Source organism: Opisthocomus hoazin, chromosome 3 (assembly GCF_030867145.1).
Source record: "Opisthocomus hoazin isolate bOpiHoa1 chromosome 3, bOpiHoa1.hap1, whole genome shotgun sequence".
Taxonomy (NCBI): Eukaryota; Metazoa; Chordata; class Aves; order Opisthocomiformes; family Opisthocomidae; genus Opisthocomus; species Opisthocomus hoazin.
The window spans coordinates 40,522,961-40,540,728 of NC_134416.1; the positions used below are offsets into that span (position 1 = coordinate 40,522,961).

Below are 17,768 nucleotides of genomic sequence, written 5' to 3' on the forward strand. Positions count from 1 at the left end.
ATGTTACCATTTTCATGCAGTTGTTAAGTGACGGTAACACCAGAGTAATACCTCAGATGTGTAGAGATACAACTACCGCCCTGCTGTAGAAAACAGGGCAAGAGAGCAGGAGTTGAAATCAATTGCAGAGAGACTTTAAATATAAATCCTGTGACATTAGCTACACTTCTTTAAAAAACTTTTTTAAACGCTCACCACACAAAATACCTTTTCTGAGTTCTAAGTTTTAAAATCTTCTGTCCATTGAAAACGTAGACCATTTGGCATGCTTAATGTATTCCCGATTCTCAAATTCACTCAGGATAAAAAAATAAGGTCCAAAGAGCTGTAATTGCTTCCTCCTTCAGCTGCGCAGGAGGAAAGCTGGGTGCGGGGAGAGCTGCCTTCTGGCTGCCAGCATCAGTAAGCTTTCAAGCCGTACCAGCACCACGGAGTCAGCAGTATCGGTGCTGCTGGTGGCTCTGTCTTGGATGAAGGTGAACTACTCCGGAGTGGTTCTCGCAGTCCTCGGCTGAATGAGCCTGTCGCTCCAAGTGTGATGCGCTGGTTCAGGAGCTCATCATTCACAGCCTTCGGCTGCACGTGGTGTCAAAAGGGCCTGCCTTAACAACAAGGTCTCCTGTTAATATCTGCGAACCTGGGATGGCCAGAGTCACCCCAGAGGGGTGAGCTACCACGTGGTTCTCCTTCGCAAATGACGTCTGGGGCAAGGACATGTAGAACAGGCGAATCTTTAGACCCTGAATGCTTGTCCTTGCCTGACAGCCAGGAGCAGTCAAGCAGAAAGTCTTGGCTCTCTCCGCTTGCAGATCCTTTCGAGCCCTCTCCTGAGAGACAGAGTCAAGCATGGCAGGGCTTGCCCTTGGATTTAGACATCAGGGAATGCGCTCATAAACAATAGATTCAAATTTTAATTAAAAAAAACTGCCACTGTCCCCAGCCATGCAGAAAGTGCACTTTCCCTGCGACAAAGAAAATCCATCCATTGCCGTGAAGACCTGGGGTAGCATATTTCATCCGTCCTGCCCGCTCTGAGAGCCCAGCCACCTCAGCATTGCTCAGCGTTATTGAAAAAGACACGCGGCAGAACAGCCATAACAATGAAATATTTTAATCTGTCCCTAGGCCTGTAGGAGCATATACTTTATCGCAAATAACGGGTAACTGCTTCCGAAATAAATATTGTGGTACGACGGCGAGCAGGTGTTTTAGCCTTTCGTGCCAACTACAACATGCCAGGCTATTCCTCTGCATACCAGGATGGCTCGACGCTGGGAGGGCTAGCTCTTTTTTTAGCCAAATAATGAACCCTTTTTTTTTTCACCAATTCTGAGCAGAATACCAAGTTAGGTCTGAAGATATATACATGTATTTACACAAAAGAGTTTGTGAAAGTTTCATTCTATAACAGAATTTTCAATTTTCTCGAAAATAATGCATCTGCTAAAATCACAGCCAGAGCTCTCAGGTGGCTGTTTCCAGCATGTCATAACTGAAGAAAACAGTATGGCAGCCCGAAAAGCCGAGCAGAAATGACTGATCTACTTACTGTTTCATTTCACTTTCTCTCTAGATTGAGAAAAACTGGGTTGATTGGGCTGAACTGAAGGAGTGCAGTCAAAAAGCAGAGTGTAGAAGGCTCTTCTGTGCTTAATGAGCTAGAAATAGCTACTTTGAAAAAAAAAGCAACTTGGTATATTTTAAGTTCTTTATACAGACTAATTGCTTTACTCTGAATTAAATTACCACATTCACAGAACTTAGTATGGTTTGGAACAATGTATTGTTACATTCCTGGGAGCCAGACAGTTTTCTAAGAGTTAAATGAGTGAAATGCCTGCTCTTGTGGTAGGAGAACCAGAGCTGCTCATTGGCCCTGTTAGCACAGAGTCTGTCAAAAAGGCAAAACACACTTGAGCCTTATCTAACAGGATACATTTGCTATATCATGCTGCATGCGTCTCCATTTCTCTTCCTCTATTTCAAAAAAGAAGTGAATACTGTCTGTCGGTGATGACTTCAGGCTATAAAAGAGCCTAACTTTCGGTACTATATCTAAATCACGAACCTGTTAAAATGTGCAAACTTCCCCACATACCCACGCAGATCCATTCACACACAGACAAGAGGTCTGTCTGCACAACGTGTCCTGTGTGATGGTTTACGTAATGGTGTAGCTGCAATTCTTGGCAACCCCGGGGCTGCTGATAGCAGGCAGCATGTGTTTGGCATCTCTCCCCTGCCTTCTGCAAGCACACGCCGGTGCAGCTCGTTTGGCCAGTTCCCTACACACCCCTGACACTACTTCAGCGGTGCGACACAAGAAGTCCTCTTCCCGGGGCTGCTGCCAAGTGTTTCTGTGGGTTGCCGCTACCGCCGTTACCGCACCGCCTCCAAGCCCGGATCACAGGCCAAGCCCTTCGTGTGTTGCACCGTACAGAGCCACGAGGTCGGGTTTTGCTGTTGTGAACGATTAGGGCAGAGGCTGTAAGAAGGTGTTTCACCCTCAACTCCCAGTGAGGACTGCCCCCTAGAAAGCCTTCAACTACCTCCTGGGTTATGAAGAAGGCCCTATAGCATTACCCAGGGCGACCAAAGGGGTGTCTGAGGCTGTTCCTGTGAGGTCTGGTAGCACTAGGGAGAGCACTGGAGAGCCTACAGGCCCATACCAGCTGCCACCAGGATTTCTGGACTGCTTCGGCCCATGACCAGTTCTTCCACAGATCAGCCATTTGCAGGAATACATGTGTAGAACAATAATTTTAGACAAAAAACCCCGCCCTCTTTTCTTATACACTTTAAAGACTTTCAACTAAAGCTATTGTGATTATTGTAACGAGGTTTCTTTTCTGAGAAAAGAGGTTGCTTTCCCGAGAAGCTGAGGTAGAAATAACCTGAAGTTGCTGTCATGCTGAAGGCTGTTTAGGGAGTCAGTGGATGCAGTCCGCTATGTGTCAAACACACACCTACCAACAGTGCGGATCAGAAGTGCAGCCTTCAGGAGATGTCTCAGCAGACCTCGCAGCAAACATGTCTGAAGACCGCACTACTCTTCAGAGAGCAGTTTTGATGCAGACTCGCTAATGAACGTTGGGAAGCTCACCTACAACTCTCTCCTCTTGAGATAAGAGTAGGAACATCACGTTTCCACAGCTGTCAGGACTACACTCTTCAAAAAAACATTAAAGTCTGTATCAGAAATTTAACAGAGAAAGGAAGGTCCCTGTTCATTTCGCACTCCTCTGCATGGCACTAGGGGAAGCGGTCCTTTGCTGGTGTGCCTGCTTGCAGATCCGCTGGCACTCAGCCCACCAGAAACAGCATTATTCAAAATTGCTGAAATCATCGTCTTGTTTTTCTTTTGCCTCTATGAGAATCTTAAACAATCCATCAGTCTGAATATGCGCAAGAATAACTCTCCTCCACTTAGGTCTCTATTCGAGGACAAACAAAAAGCTGATTTCTTAAAAATTCCTTTTTGGATTCAGTGACTTCCATTCTGCGAAAACTAACAGTTTGTATGTACGGGGAGGGGGGGGGGAGAATAATCCTGGAAGACAAATGATTTATGAAAAGTTTTATGCAAAACCATACTAAGTACAGTATGTATCATCTTCATACTCTATTTCTGAACACACAGACCCAGGGTGGAACATTTGCAGCAGGTTTTGCATTTTTACTTGGTATCAGGACTAAAAATAAAGACAAAGGACAGAAGTCTAACACAGAGTAGAGGAAAAAGTCCAAATGAAATAGCAAGACCCTAGGCCACGAAAGCAGCAGAGATTACTTGGACTAGTATAAAAAGGCATTCTTATTTTTAACCAGGAATAAAATCACTGAAGCAACAATACTTAAGAAAGATGAAAGGAAATAATGTTGAATAATGTTAATGTGTTGAATAATTAAGAGGACTGCTAGGTCAGATGGCCTATTGGGAGAGCGAGCAGCTATCTATGACTAAACAAATACTTAGAAGTACAAAAGTTAGGAAAAAAATTGGCAAACAAGCAGAGACTAATCAGTTTTGATTGAACGACTCTTTGTGAGAAGTATAAAAATATCTTCATCCTGAGTAAGCAAAGTAAACAGATCCTGCTGGGATTATTTCTAAACGTAACAAGCAGAGAAGACCAAAGGGACACTAAAACAAAGAAAATAATTTCTCCGTTTATCTGATGGTGTCAGAGCCCACAATCAAGCTTCTCTTACCTAAAAAATTACCTGCCTTTGGAGTCCTCCCATGGGGACAATATTAATATTCAGAAATCCTGTGCCACAAATAATTTTAGTGTATGAGGATATTAGCAAAGAGGTAAAGGTATCTAGTAATGCTTACAACCTTCTCTGGCAATTACAGCGTTTCCTACTGCATGCAAGTTGGCACCTTTATCTCCACCTCTCCAGCTGTACGTGTGGACAAAGCCAAACACAGCAAAACCCAATGGGCAGCTGCTGTGTGAAGAAGCAGAGCAGCGGGTTCCACACAGAGGTAGCAGAAGTTGTCTGCATTATATTTGGGCCATATTTCCACAAGGGAACATGTCCAAGTGTAAAAAGCACCATATATCTTCTGCAAGATACTGAAGACCAAAAGGTAAAAAGGGCTAAGATTAGCTTCCTGCATGGAAAGCCTCACTTGTCATAAAATTCGTCAAAATATTGATCTTATTGCATGGTAGAAGTGCATTTCTTCTTCCATTTTTCATTAGACATCCCTAATGCCACGCAATGATGATTCCTCTCTATTCTTCTGCACTGCAATGCGTTTTCGTAAGTACACAGCCATAGAATAGATTGATACCGTAGCTGGAAAGGAAAAAGTTGCAGCACCACCAATATACAGTATGAAATTAAAGACATGCAATAAATTCCAAGCAAAAAAAGCTGCACTGGAACCCAGGAGATGAGACTTATATGGGAATGTTTCCAAGGAAGACTCTCTTACGCTTCACTAAATCCTGACAATGTGTGTCTGTTTAAACCACACGTTATGCTCAAATTCACTGGAGTACAGAAGTCAAGGCTGCAATGACAGGGAAAACTATTGGATATGTATCATTTTACTTGCCATTCAGTGTGGGAAATTATTTTAACATAGCCAGAGTCAGTCTATTTGCCTAGTATGTATCTTTTTAGAAAAGGAACAATACATAAATAATAATCTTTAAACACAGCAAATTTGTTATACAAAAGATTATTACTTACCAAGGCTCCCACACATCAATCACAAATCTCTCTGTGCTTTGCCTTAGGTGTTCTCTGACAATTCTACACACCACTGTGAAAAAGATCCAAACCTGTAACAGCCCATTCACAATTATTCAGCGTATTGACAACAACTGCCAATAATCCTACAGCCAAAAGCATTACTGGAGATTTCTGAGATAGCCCAGTAAATCCTCTCATTCTTCCACGGCTGGAAAATACAGGCAGCCCTTGCACCTCCTCCTGGGGGATAGTAATGCAGGGTACTAAGGAATAAGGAGGTGTTACGAGTTCCAGGCTTACTGATACCGCCACTGACCTTCTGGTTTTTCTGTATTCATCCCCTGGGGTGGCAGGCCTCATCCTTCACCTGTCTGGAGGAGAATTTCACAGTCTTCCTGCACTGAAGGTGGGATTTAACTCATCTAACTTCAACCATATGAAAGCTATTAATCTGAACTAAATTGACTTGGTTTCCTCTGTAGTCAGTAGAGGAACATAAAAGATGTAGAGGATGACAGGTCACATCTATCTTAGGCTCGGTACCATTGGTACTGCATGAATTACTCATTAGATGTTACTCTTTTTGCATAGCAAGAGCCCAGATGACAGCTTAGACTAGGTGCCTAGCTTTAATAACTGTTAAAATTAATTAAGACAAATTCCACCCTAGGATGAGAAGTATCCTTTAACTTCCAGTATATCAACCATGCTGACATACCAGTTCTGGCTGAATTCAGATGCCTGAAGTTCTTTCTCTTAGAGTTGCCGATGGCACATGGGACTTTCAGGGAAGAAAGAGCCTCCTTAAAAATAAATGTTATTTATTTTAGCTATAAATGTTTGCCTTACAGAAAATAATGTACACATAATCAGCAAACTGTCTACATATATTTCTGCCATGTAACTTCAACTATAAGTCAGGCAGACCTAATTTCTTCAGCCACCACGAGCGAAGCCTGGTGTCTTTCAGGTGCTATGGACCATGAACACTTCTCCGTTTCTGTCCCTCTCTCTCATGTCTCTTTTAATCCCACCAGTTGTTTAAATTCACATTTCATTTCTTGTCCTTATAGTCTGCTGGAGAGGGAGCCAAAAATGTAAGACTCCTCATTAATAACAATTAGCTGTCTAACTTTGAATTAGCTAGCTTGATGCATTCCTTTTCTTCTTTTTTCCTGTTAAACAAATGCTCCCACACAGGATACGGAAAATACCAAAGACACACAACATACCAGTACATGAATAGTCAAGCAATGTAGAGTATTCAAAACCTATCAGAGGGCAGTTCCCAATCTGTCACTGAAAATAGCAAATTCCAGGGTTGGTGACACCCTGTGGATTTCACCCCAGCAGCTGACTGGCTGCCAGCTGCCTGCTGAATCTCTTTTTCCTGCTTCTAGCAGGCATTATACGATATTTAAAGGCTACTGAGTCTAAAGCGGTCCCTGAATTTAAAGTTAAAATACTACCTTAAGAAAATCATGGTTGATGCAAATGATCAGTAACTGAGATTAGTAGTAAACAAATATTCAAAGTAAGCTATAGCCTCTTCAGCCTCCCACTGAAGAAACCAGTCTTGTTCTTACAAAAGCCAATACCTTCATTAGAAAAAAAACCTGCTCTGAGCTTTTTACGAGCAAGAAAAACAAGATGCAGTCATAGCTTCATGGTAAAACATGTATTAGAATTGTATGAGTGAACTAAATGCTTTCTAGTAAATGACACAGTAAAAATAACACCAGAATTTAGCATAGAAATAGTAACTACAGATTTCTGTGGGGTTTTTTTTAAATAAATGAATTACTACAATTATTGAAACAACATTTAGGTTTGGAAATACACCAGAATGTTTTAATATTATATTTCAAACAGTGACCACATTTACCAAATGTGCACAAATACTCAAAGCATGGTTGTAACATTGCTGTTAAGTCTCGGATTTTTAAAACTGAGCACAGTCAGCTTGCATCGAGGGCTCACATCTATTGCAGAGGACACAACCTCATTCTTACACAGTACGCTGTGACTTTAAAGTCCATTTGGATTTTAATCTTCTGCCTTTGATACAGCACTACAAAGAAAAGAAGTGAAACCATGAACCTAGATCTTCACAAACTTGGGGAAAATTTTGGTGGGGTCTCGCATTTTGACTTGAATGCCTCAAATTACTATTTTTAAATTATGCTCAATTTTCTACCCTCCTTTACATATTTCTCCATGGACTATTATTCCTTAAGATAAAGGAAGCTCTCTGGCAGGTGCCATACACACTGCTGCACCAAAAAAGGCAGAAATTCCAGTTGCCCATGCTCAGTGTTCTTGTTTCCCAGTATCCAGATTTGGGTTGACCTTGCCCATGTGAGTGAGCTTACTGCCAGCACATTTCGTTTTGAAAAACCATACCATATTGTTTCCTTCTTACATCTGTGTTCATGCTATTTGCATGTGATAACATCCCATATATTATTTCTGTTCTAAAATGGTGAGCAAAGGAAAAGCAATGTGCTGACAAGAGTTTAATCCAAGAAAAGTTAAGGAAGAACAAACTAATGAATAGAAGTGGCTTGTCAAGTGAGCGTTTTAGGGACAACATCTGCGGTTATCCAGAGGTGTGACCTCCATCCCATGCGCACACAAGTAGACCAATTCAAGCTCCACTGCCATAATCTGCTATTCAATTCACGTAAGCAAGCTTTTATTGCCAACTGTATCTAGTCCCAGTTCTAGCCAAGGAAGCAAGTTTGGTCCAAGCACATATAAAACACTATAAAAATTATCATTATTGTTGACTTGTATCATTATGTATCTAAGGGCCCTATACACAGCCTCCTCTTTACAGATCCTGTGTGTAAACAAGGGTTGCAGCACTGGTAAGCACAACTTACCTCAAAGCACATTTGCCAGAACTGAGAAGAGAAGCAGTCACAAAGATGGCTCTATGGATTCGGAGGAACTCGGCCCTGTAGAAACACCTGCTGCATGTCTCACAAACTATGCTAAATGAGATTTTTACCAGGCCAACAACATTTGTTTGTTTAGTCTCCTCAGCTGCAAACAATTATAAATTACACCTCAACAGCCCCAGCAGTGGCACAGCAACATTTTCTGACAGCTACTGTCCCTACTCCTGTATGAGGAAATCTAAAATTATAAAGCTTTTAGCAAGAAACAGCACAAAATACACAATTTGAGATATAAAAATGAAATGCTCCAGGTCTGCCTGGATCTGAAGCCAGACAGCTGCAGCTTTGAATGTCATGAGAAACCATCCATCCTACATGCTGTGAACCAGTCAGTCCAGTTTTTAATGATCCGGATTGCACATGAGCTCTGACACCTGACTTGAAACTTGAAATGTCTTGGAAGTCTAATCAAAGCTGTCGTGGGTATTTCAAAATGTCTCGTAAAGATATTTGAGTGAATACGCACCTAGTAAATACTTAGTGAGCTAGCTGGGATACTAGAATGAATCACTACACTGCTTCTTCAATGTCTTTCTTCTAGGCAAGAACATCCATAACTCCCATTCAATTTTATCTTTCTAGTTATTCATATTCAAAATCTTTCATTCTTGCCACGAAGCCCACAGTTTATAACATATCTGCTGAAATACCAGTTATTGCATTTCTGACAGAAATAACCCACTGCGGTTGCTGGAGGAAATAATCAGACAGATTCAAAGATCACTTCACGGCAGTTAAAAGTGGTTATTGCTTCAGTCTCACTGCTTCTCACCTTAATTCACATGACTTTTACGACCGCTCTGTCTAAGCTTTTCAATACGAATATTAAAATACTTGGAAGCCATCCTTGTTATTCACTTGACTTACCCCACCCACAGATTAAAGGGATATTTTTCTCCAGCTGAATTTCATTCAACTTTTCTCAGTTCCTTTTCATTTTCAACCCCTCTTTTGTTATTATCAGCTTATTGAAAGAGATCTGCATAAACCTTTGAAAATGCACAATGTTCTAAATGTTCTAAAATGTTCTAAAGCTATATGCTGAGCTCACCTCAGATCAAGGGCAAGAGAGTCATTCAGCATGCAAAAATTATTTTAAAACTAATGCTTCGTGCTCCCAATATCTAGGCTATTTAATGCCTAATCCATAAGACAACACAGCATGCATTACACTGGCCATGTCACACCAGTTACAAAGAATTACAGGAGTCTGAAGCTAGGATTTAAAGGTAGGAGGGTAATAATTTTCAGTAAATTTGTCACTTTTCAAATTTGTTACAAATCAGAATATTCCCATTTTGTAAACTGAAAGTGGAGATTAAGAATTTGGGTAACCATACCCTCTGGTAGTCCTTCCTATTATAGGTGTTTGGGGAGATAACTAATTAACCAGGCTCATACTCACAGAGTAATCTAGGAAAGCGTAACAGTAGGGACAACACTTCCCAAGAAAGAGGGCAATCATGTTGTGGCTCCCCCCCTTCAACAGTTTCTCCTTAAAACCCAGTAACAGTTCTTTAGCAATTTTATCTGCTGGAGTTAGCTAGGAGAAGCAATAAATCAATGGATCTTATTGCTACCTTTGCCATATATCCTCCATACATCTTTTGCAGTGCAAGGCTCTCAGGAAATTGCCAGAACTTTGTATACTTGGTATTCAGAAATTCTTGCCATTATGAAGGCTTGGATTTACCTTTGTATTTGCATAGCCTCACGTACCACAGGAACTGTATAGTAGGTTCCCGGTTCAGGGTGAAGATGTGCTATTAATTTCTGTGCTCCCCAAAAGAAATGCTCTATCTTTTCTCAAACAGGGTATCTCAGAGAATCACCTTCTCAGACAGTTACGGCTGATACATCCATAATCAGGTCCCCAAGTTTGAAAAACTGCTGCAGAAACTTTTAAAAAAACCCACTCTATAACCAATTTTTAAAATATATATTACTTTCGGTCTTTAAAATGAATATCCTTATTCCTTCTTCATTCACTCTATTGGGGAATGATATGCGGAGGTGCCACGGAAGCTGGGAACTGAATTATTCATCTATTAGCAGGAGCAAAACGCTGAAGAAAGAAGTTGTTGAAAACTCTTATACATAGAAGAAAAATTCCTAGCAAAACATGATCACATTCCAGCAAATGCAGCAGTATAAGCTTCCAGCACATAAATGCAAGCTCCAGCCAGGAACATCTGATATCCTCCAGTTTCCAGCCACAATTCAAAACTTCATTCCATCAACCACCAGAGGTGGGGTTTTTTTCTTCACTGCTATCTGACATTTTTCCTGCAGCTATCACAAATTGACAAATATCATGCTTTACCAGGAGTATGTATCTTTGCTTAAATGTACTGAGAATGTATTTCAATACAGCAAGAGCCTGTACTTTTTAGCTTTAAGGAATAAATTTGTCACCTTCCAAGAGTCTCCTCAAAGTGACAGATGTTTATTTTGTTATTGGTCACTCTAGGGTATCCTACGTTTTTGTACCAATGTTTGGAAGCAGCCTAGGAATTACCTATTGATTAATATTCACCATGCTAATAAATACTTGCATTTTGCTCCTTCAGTGCAGCAGTGGATATACTGCAGCCTGTTTGAACCTCTAAAATACGCACTCTGCAAACAAACTATGGACTCGTAGTTTCAGCTCCTGAATTTAGCGGGGAAGAAAAAAAACCCACCTCTTAAAAGTATTAAAGCACATTTATAGTGAGTGTATCTCTTGCAGTTTGGTTGACAGATTGAGATCCTTTGCATAATAAATCCAGTGGATATTTTTAATTAGGATTCACTTATTTTTACATGGGTGGCAGGCCTAGGGTCCCACAAAGGGAGAGAGAGAAATACCTTCTTTGTACCTCAGTATTACCTGACCAAGCACCATCAGTAGACCTGTTAAATCTTATGCATTCAGTATGAGACTTGAAAGCTTCTCCATCAAAGTGCCTGCAGTTGCAGAACAGAATCACAGCTTCTCTCCTGTTCCAGGTTCCCATCTGCCAGATCCATCTGGACCCTGATCCATCACGCACTGATTATCTGCATCTGGTACCCGAAAACAGAACAGGAGCAAAGGCAAAGTACTACACTGCAGCTAAAGAAGGTTCCAACAAGTGAGCTGCCACAATTAAACACTCATATACACTGGCACTAAGACACTGGTCCCATCTATTGACCCATCCATCCCATATATGGGGTCACATACAGAGACAGGGCTGAGAAGTCTCTTGCACAATGGAAATACTGAAGAAATTTTATATAAAAAGAAGTAGTTTAAACAATACCTTATGCTGGCATAAACTGGTACTGTTGCCAAAAAGTGCAAGCCTGCCCTCTTCTTGCCTGTTTTCTTGTTCCTGTCCTTGTGTTATCCCCTCCCTTGAGCTAACACAAACATTTGTGCGGTTGCCTGATGAATCAGGAAATGGAATATATCTAGATCAAAAATCCTCTGTTTCTTGTCAGGCTAGTTTCAACCTAATTAAATTCTGAATGTAATTCAGCACGTAATTCACAACATGACCATGCAAATGCTTGTGCTGACCAAAGGAAGCAATAAACCTATAGGCAGGAGCAGGAAGGATTGCTCCTTTTAGTGGCAGTTCTGCCTTATTCTAGCTAAAAGTGATCAAAGGCTAACTATTAGTGTCCAGTTTCAAAGCTCATCAACATGATTTGAGAAGACAGTGCCCCCATGAGCAGTGGACTGTCCCTCCTCACCTCCCCTGACCACATCTCCCCACTCCCTTTCTCGTGGAAGAATTACTGAATGTGCAGGTAAGTCTGATCAATCCACAGATCCCACGGAAAGCCACCTTTCTGGTGAAGCTGATTTTTAACGGGTCCACTGAGCTGAACTGACTCCCTGCACAGTTGCACGGCTGCGCCAACACAACAAAGAAGGTTTGAGCTCACAGGTGAGAGTTCCCTTTAGCAGGCAGTGCAGCCACAGATCATCAGCTTGTTCCAAGCATGAAACTGCACTTTATTTATAGTCACCTTTTGCAGTCCATCAGAAGCAAAGGTTTAAAAGCCCTAGTTTTCTGGATTTTCAGACAAGCACTACATTGTACATAAAACCATCAGAAGCAGGTGCTAATTATTCCCTCTCACACAGAAAGTTCTCTACAGTTTTTTACTAAACAAGTATCTAATACTCACTGAAAACATTTTAAATACATGAAACAATATAAATGACTTTTGGAATACTCCATTTAATTTGTAAATATAAAAGTGCTAGACAGTAATTTTTGGCATGTTTCTCAAACACATTTTTTCTCTTGCGCTGCTTTATGCTTAAAAGTAAAGGCTCTAACAAAGCAACGATGCTTTTGTGCTTTAGTACATCTATATCAGTGTGTCTCTTTTAGGTTTGTCAGAAAACATTTCTCAGGTTAGACAGCACAACTGTAATATTTCATACACATTGCCTGCAGACTTAGCGGTTTGAACAGAAAAAACAATTGGCAGTCCTTTTCCACATCCTCAGGACTTCACCAGCAATGAAATAGGGATCTCTGCAGCTATGAGGATTACAGTCATTTGGTCAGCCACTGACTGACACTAATCACCAGTACAGCAGAAACCATGCTGAAACCAAAACGGTATGGGCATTGGAATCACAGTATCTAACAAGCATTACGGAATTCTTCGCAAGGCACTGCTGCTGTATGGCACCATCTGTTCAAGAGGGCTCAGTATTGGGGCCAGTTCTGTTTAATATCTTTATCAATGATCTGGGCACGGAAATTGAGTGCACCCTTAGCAAGCTTGCAGATGACACCAAGTTGGGCGGCAGTGTTGATCTGCTCGAGGGTAGGAAGGCTCTGCAGAGGGATCTGGACAGGCTGGATCGATGGGCCAAGGCCAACTGTATGAAGTTCAACAAGGCCAAGTGCCGGGTCCTGCAACAACCCCATGCAACGCTACAGGCTTGGGGAGGAGTGGCTGGAAAGCTGCCTGGCAGAAAAGGATCATGGGGTGTTGGTCGACAGCCAGCTGAACAGGAGCCAGCAGTGTGCCCAGGTGGCCAACAAGGCCAATGGCGTCCTGGCTTGTATCAGGAACAGTGTGGCCAGCAGGAGCAGCGAGGTGATCGTGCCCCTGTATTCGGCACTGGTGAGGCTACGCCTGGAGTACTGTGTTCGTTTTTGGGCCCTTCACTACAAGAAGGACATTGAGGTGCTGGAGCGTGTCCAGAGAAGGGCAACAAGGCTGGAGAGGGGTCTAGAGAACAAGTCTTATGAGGAGTGGCTGAGGGAACCAGGGCTGTTTAGTCTGGAGGAGGCTGAGGGGAGAGCTTCTTGCTCCCTACAACCACCTGAAAGAAGGTTGTAACGAGGTGGGTGTTTGTCTCTTATCCCAAGTAACGAATGATAGGATAAGAGGAAAAGGCCTTGAGTTGCATCAGAGAAGGTTTAGATTGGATATTAGGAAAAATTTCTTCATGAAAAGGGTTGTAAAGCATTGGAACAGGCTGCCCAGAGAAGTGGTTGAGCCACCATCCCTGGAGGTATTTAAAAGCCATGTAGACATGGTGCTTAGGGACATGGTTTAGTAGTGGACTTGTCAGTGTTAGGCTAATGGTTGGACTCAATGATCTTAAGGGTCTTTTCCAACCTAAATGATTCCATGATTCTATGATTCTATCTTTAATTAGCAACCCATTTTAGACAGAAATATTCCAAATATTCACACTTTCTCGTGAGTTTTCTTATTCTCTTTTCAACAGACATAACCCCCTAGCTTTTAAAGTAATCAGCAAAGAGCTAAACGTGTTCCTTATGGTCTATAGTCTCTGCAACAAAATCTGCCCTCAAAATGCTTCCTCATAGTCCATAAAATTCTTCATAATTGGCAAAACATTATTTTAATACTTGGCTTCCCTAGTAAATAAAGCTGTCGTAACAACTGGCTCTATTCAAAGCACTGGGACCCAGCACACAAGCTGACGATTCATCTCTTGGCCCTAAAGGTCTTTTTATCTCCAATGCTTATGTCATAGTTATGTCATAGATATCCATCCTTATTGGCTCAGCTCTTGGAAGGAAACTGGATGTCAACCTGCTGGACAGATGATTTACAATAAGATCTTCCCGTGCAATTTCAGAAGCAGTCCTTTGATAACATACAGGCTCTACACTGTTGCCAGGTTTAGGCAGGGGTTGCCTTGTCACTAGCATGTAGATATAGAGTACCAGCTGTGCCAAGCTACAAATTTGATGAACTGAGGAGCAGTTGTTTGAACGTGAGAGCAGAAACTGAAGATTCAAACCACATGAAAAAAACCAAAACAAAACAAGAAGTTTAATCTATTCATATTAGAGAAGGAATGAAAGACATGAAACTAAGTCTCTATTTGACAGGTCTTTTCCTCCAGTAGCTTGATGTTTCAGCAGCAATTCTATATGCTCAACTAAAACATACTTTACATGTAATATAATCTTGTGTACAGCATATGAAAATAGACATCAATATGAACAAAACAGCTAGCTGCAGTCCTTGGTGCTCTTTACATACAGATACCTATTGTCTTCATGATATTGCAATTGCAAGTCTATTTCTGCCAAATGGACTGTGAAAATCAATAGCAAACTCCATTTGCTAAATAACATTTGCAAGCTTTGACTTGGCTAAGGAAATCTGGACTCGGATGCCAGCAAGAACTCCATGGAAATCCTTACTCTTGCCATGTGGTCACTAGCGGGCAGCTTTGAGAGACCGAAGTCATTTTGATATCAGAATCTGAACTTGCACCTGTGTATAAAAAAATTGACATTTAACAAACAGGCAAAAGATTTTTCCTTACATAAATGACTAGAAATAATTCAATTATGCTTAGTAATTGTGTTGCTGAAGATGCAGTCTTTTGAACAAACCAACCCAACCGGAATATGGTCATTAAAAAAACTTGTATATTTTTTTTCAAGAACCAGTGTGCTTGGTGAGGTGACTTCTAACTCTCTCACAAAGCTGTTATAAAGGCTAATATCAGGTCCACCCTCTTAATGTTGTTTATGAGTTGGGTAACAAAATAGCCTGCGGGTTCTAACTGACAGTGACTAGAAAAAGCCCCTGGTGCAGGTCAAGTCATTTCAGCAAAATATGTGTTTTGCTCTAACAGTCAAGCCTGGCATTCACCTATAGTGTTAGCCAAATTCCTTGTGCCACGGTATTCCTTAAAAAGTCCAAATATAGATACCTATATGGCAACAAGTCATTTTGGCACAAATAATTTTTAATTTGGGAAACTGATGAAAGCAATACTGGTCAGCATTAGCTGCCTCTTCATTAGGGTGACTGGGATCACTGTACCTTTACTAATGAAGCTACCATCAGTTCGTTGTAGAGAAACACAGGTGCTCAAATATTCAGTAAAGAATGCAAGGCTGCTTGCAAGGCCTTAGCATGGTGGCATGATAGACTGGGCAAGCTCTCTCTCAAATTCTCCACAAGGAAGGGATGGGGATTAACCTCCCTGCAAGACAGGTGTCCTGACTGATGCAGCAGAACCAGAGGAACAGAGAAGAGGAAAGGTTCGCCGGGGACACCCTCCTTCCCCTGCGCTGGCTCTCCATCCTCCAAGGTCAGAGATGGCCCCTGGTTCCCATAACCATCTCTGCTCCCGGTGCACTGACCCCACAGCCTTGTCCCGCTCTGCCCGGAGGTATGATTACAAATTCAGTCATTTCCAGATTAATTTTTATTCATATTTTTTGTTTAAAGTAAAAATTTTGTAAAACAGACCTGGCTTCAGTTAGTGCCGCATGCTACTTTTAAATACTGCTGTACCACCTCTGAGGGCAAAAACTTGTCCTGTGCTGTTTTCGCTGCAAACCAGTTAGCCAGAGCCGAGCAGAGCTCTCGGCCCTGAACCCGGCGTGAGGAAAACACTCCTTGGCCCTCAGGGAGGGAAAAAGGCCACAGAACGCAAGCGAAAACAAACACACAAAACAGTTTTACAAAAACTTACAGCACTATCAAAACACAAACGTCACTGGTACGAGTGAAGGCACTTTTCTTTCTAATGCTTTGTACTCCTAGCGCGTGTACGACTGGGAAGAAATGCGGGATGACCGCGCCGTGCAGGCAGAGGGCGAAGGCACGGCGAGCAGAGCCAGGCGAAGCGCTCGTCCCGGGCCCCGGCAGCGGCGGCACGGCCGAGGGCGGGCAGGACAGGGCAGGGCGGGCGGCTGCAGCGGCCGCTCCTCAGGGGCAGAGGCGTGGCTGGGGCCGAGGGAGCGTCCCCGCGGCGGGCACCGCGCTCCGCCTCGCCGCGCAGGGCCGCGAGGAGCGCGGCCGCATCCTGCGGGCGAGCGCGCTCGCTCCTCCCCTCAGGCAGAGCCCCGGGGGCTTCCCGTCAGGGGAGGCCGTGGCCGGGGAAGGGGCGGGTGCTACCCGCCGAGGGAGCCCCGTGCCCTACCCCCGGCAGGGCTCCCCCGCCTCCGGGGCAGGTGGCGCTTCCCGGAGGAGCCTTCCTCCCCCTCCCAGCGCTGGTGGCCCGGAAGGGAAGTCCTGCCCCTCCTCCTCCTCCTCAGCCGGCTGCCAGGTGGCAGCGGCCATCTCCGTACCTCCCTCTGCGCTGCCTCCCGCGGGTCCGCTCCACCTGTACCGCGCCCGCGGGGCGGGCAGAAGGCGAGGGCTGCTCCCCCCCCGCCCGCTTCCCTCCGCCCGCCCGGCCGGGGCACGGCCGCCGCTTCCTCCCGCTCCGCAGCCGCGGTCCTGACGTCGCTTCCTTCCAACATGGCGAGGGCAGGTTGTTGCTGCCGCCAGCGCCGCCGCCGCTGCTGCCGCCGCCGCCGCTGATGGAGGCGGGTGCGGGCCGGGGGCGGTTCGGGGACTGAGCGCGTCGCGGGCGCCGTTCCGCGCACACACGCAGCGGGCGAACGAGAAGGAAGGAGAAGGCTTCGTCCTCCCCTCCGCCGCGGGGGTTGGCTGCCGCCGCCGCCCGGGCCCACCCCAGCCTCCCCTCCCGCTGAGGGAGCCCTTCCCCGGCGCCTGCCCCGGCCCCTCGCAGCCCTCCCCCGGCGGAAGCGGCCGGTGCCCCGCTCTCCCTTCCCCTCCCCTGCTCCTCCTCCTCCTCCCGGCTCGATCGCGCCCATGTATGAAGGGAAGAAGACGAAAAACATGTTCCTGACCCGGGCCCTGGAGAAGATACTGGCCGACAAGGAGGTGAAGAAGGCGCATCACTCCCAGCTGCGCAAAGCCTGCGAGGTGGCCCTAGGTGAGGCGCAGCCCGGGGCGGGAGGGGCGCCCGGCGGTCGGGGTGCGCTGCCGGGCCCCGTCCCCCATGGAGTGGGATGCGTTTGTGGTGTGGGGGGAGGCGAAGAGGTGCTTGGGGGGCTCTCCGGGGAAGTGTGGCGGAGGGGGCTGCCCGGCGGGGAAGGGCTGAGCCGGGGCGCGGCGTTTGGGATGGAGCGGAGGATCTGGTGAGTCGTGTGCGGCCCGGGGCGGGTGCGCAGGGAGGCCGAGGCCTGCCCGGGCCTTGTCGCGGAGCCCTGAGGCGGCCCCAGGGCTGAGGGGAGAGGAGCGGTGCCTCCGCGCCCTGCCCCGCGCCGACAGTGGCGGCGAGGGCACTGCGGCCGCGGCGGG

General features: G+C 44.7%; 1 protein-coding gene and 1 long non-coding RNA gene across 2 annotated transcripts in view; one reads left to right on the top strand and one right to left on the bottom strand.

Annotated features, from left to right (window-relative positions):
• Positions 1-14,468: 14,468 nt before the first annotated feature.
• LOC142360841 (uncharacterized) lies at positions 14,469-16,833 on the bottom strand. The gene is made up of 2 exons (XR_012763427.1): positions 16,748-16,833; positions 14,469-14,933 (listed from the first exon to the last, which is right to left on the bottom strand). It is a non-coding gene; the product is annotated as an uncharacterized LOC142360841 (long non-coding RNA).
• Positions 16,822-17,768, top strand: part of ARFGEF1 (ARF guanine nucleotide exchange factor 1) — a 93,887-nt gene continuing 92,940 nt past the window's right edge. The window contains exon 1 of the mRNA XM_075416034.1: positions 16,822-17,400. Within this exon, the coding sequence (XP_075272149.1) occupies positions 17,277-17,400 (124 nt within the window). The 5' untranslated portion in view covers positions 16,822-17,276. The remainder of the gene's footprint in view (positions 17,401-17,768) is intronic.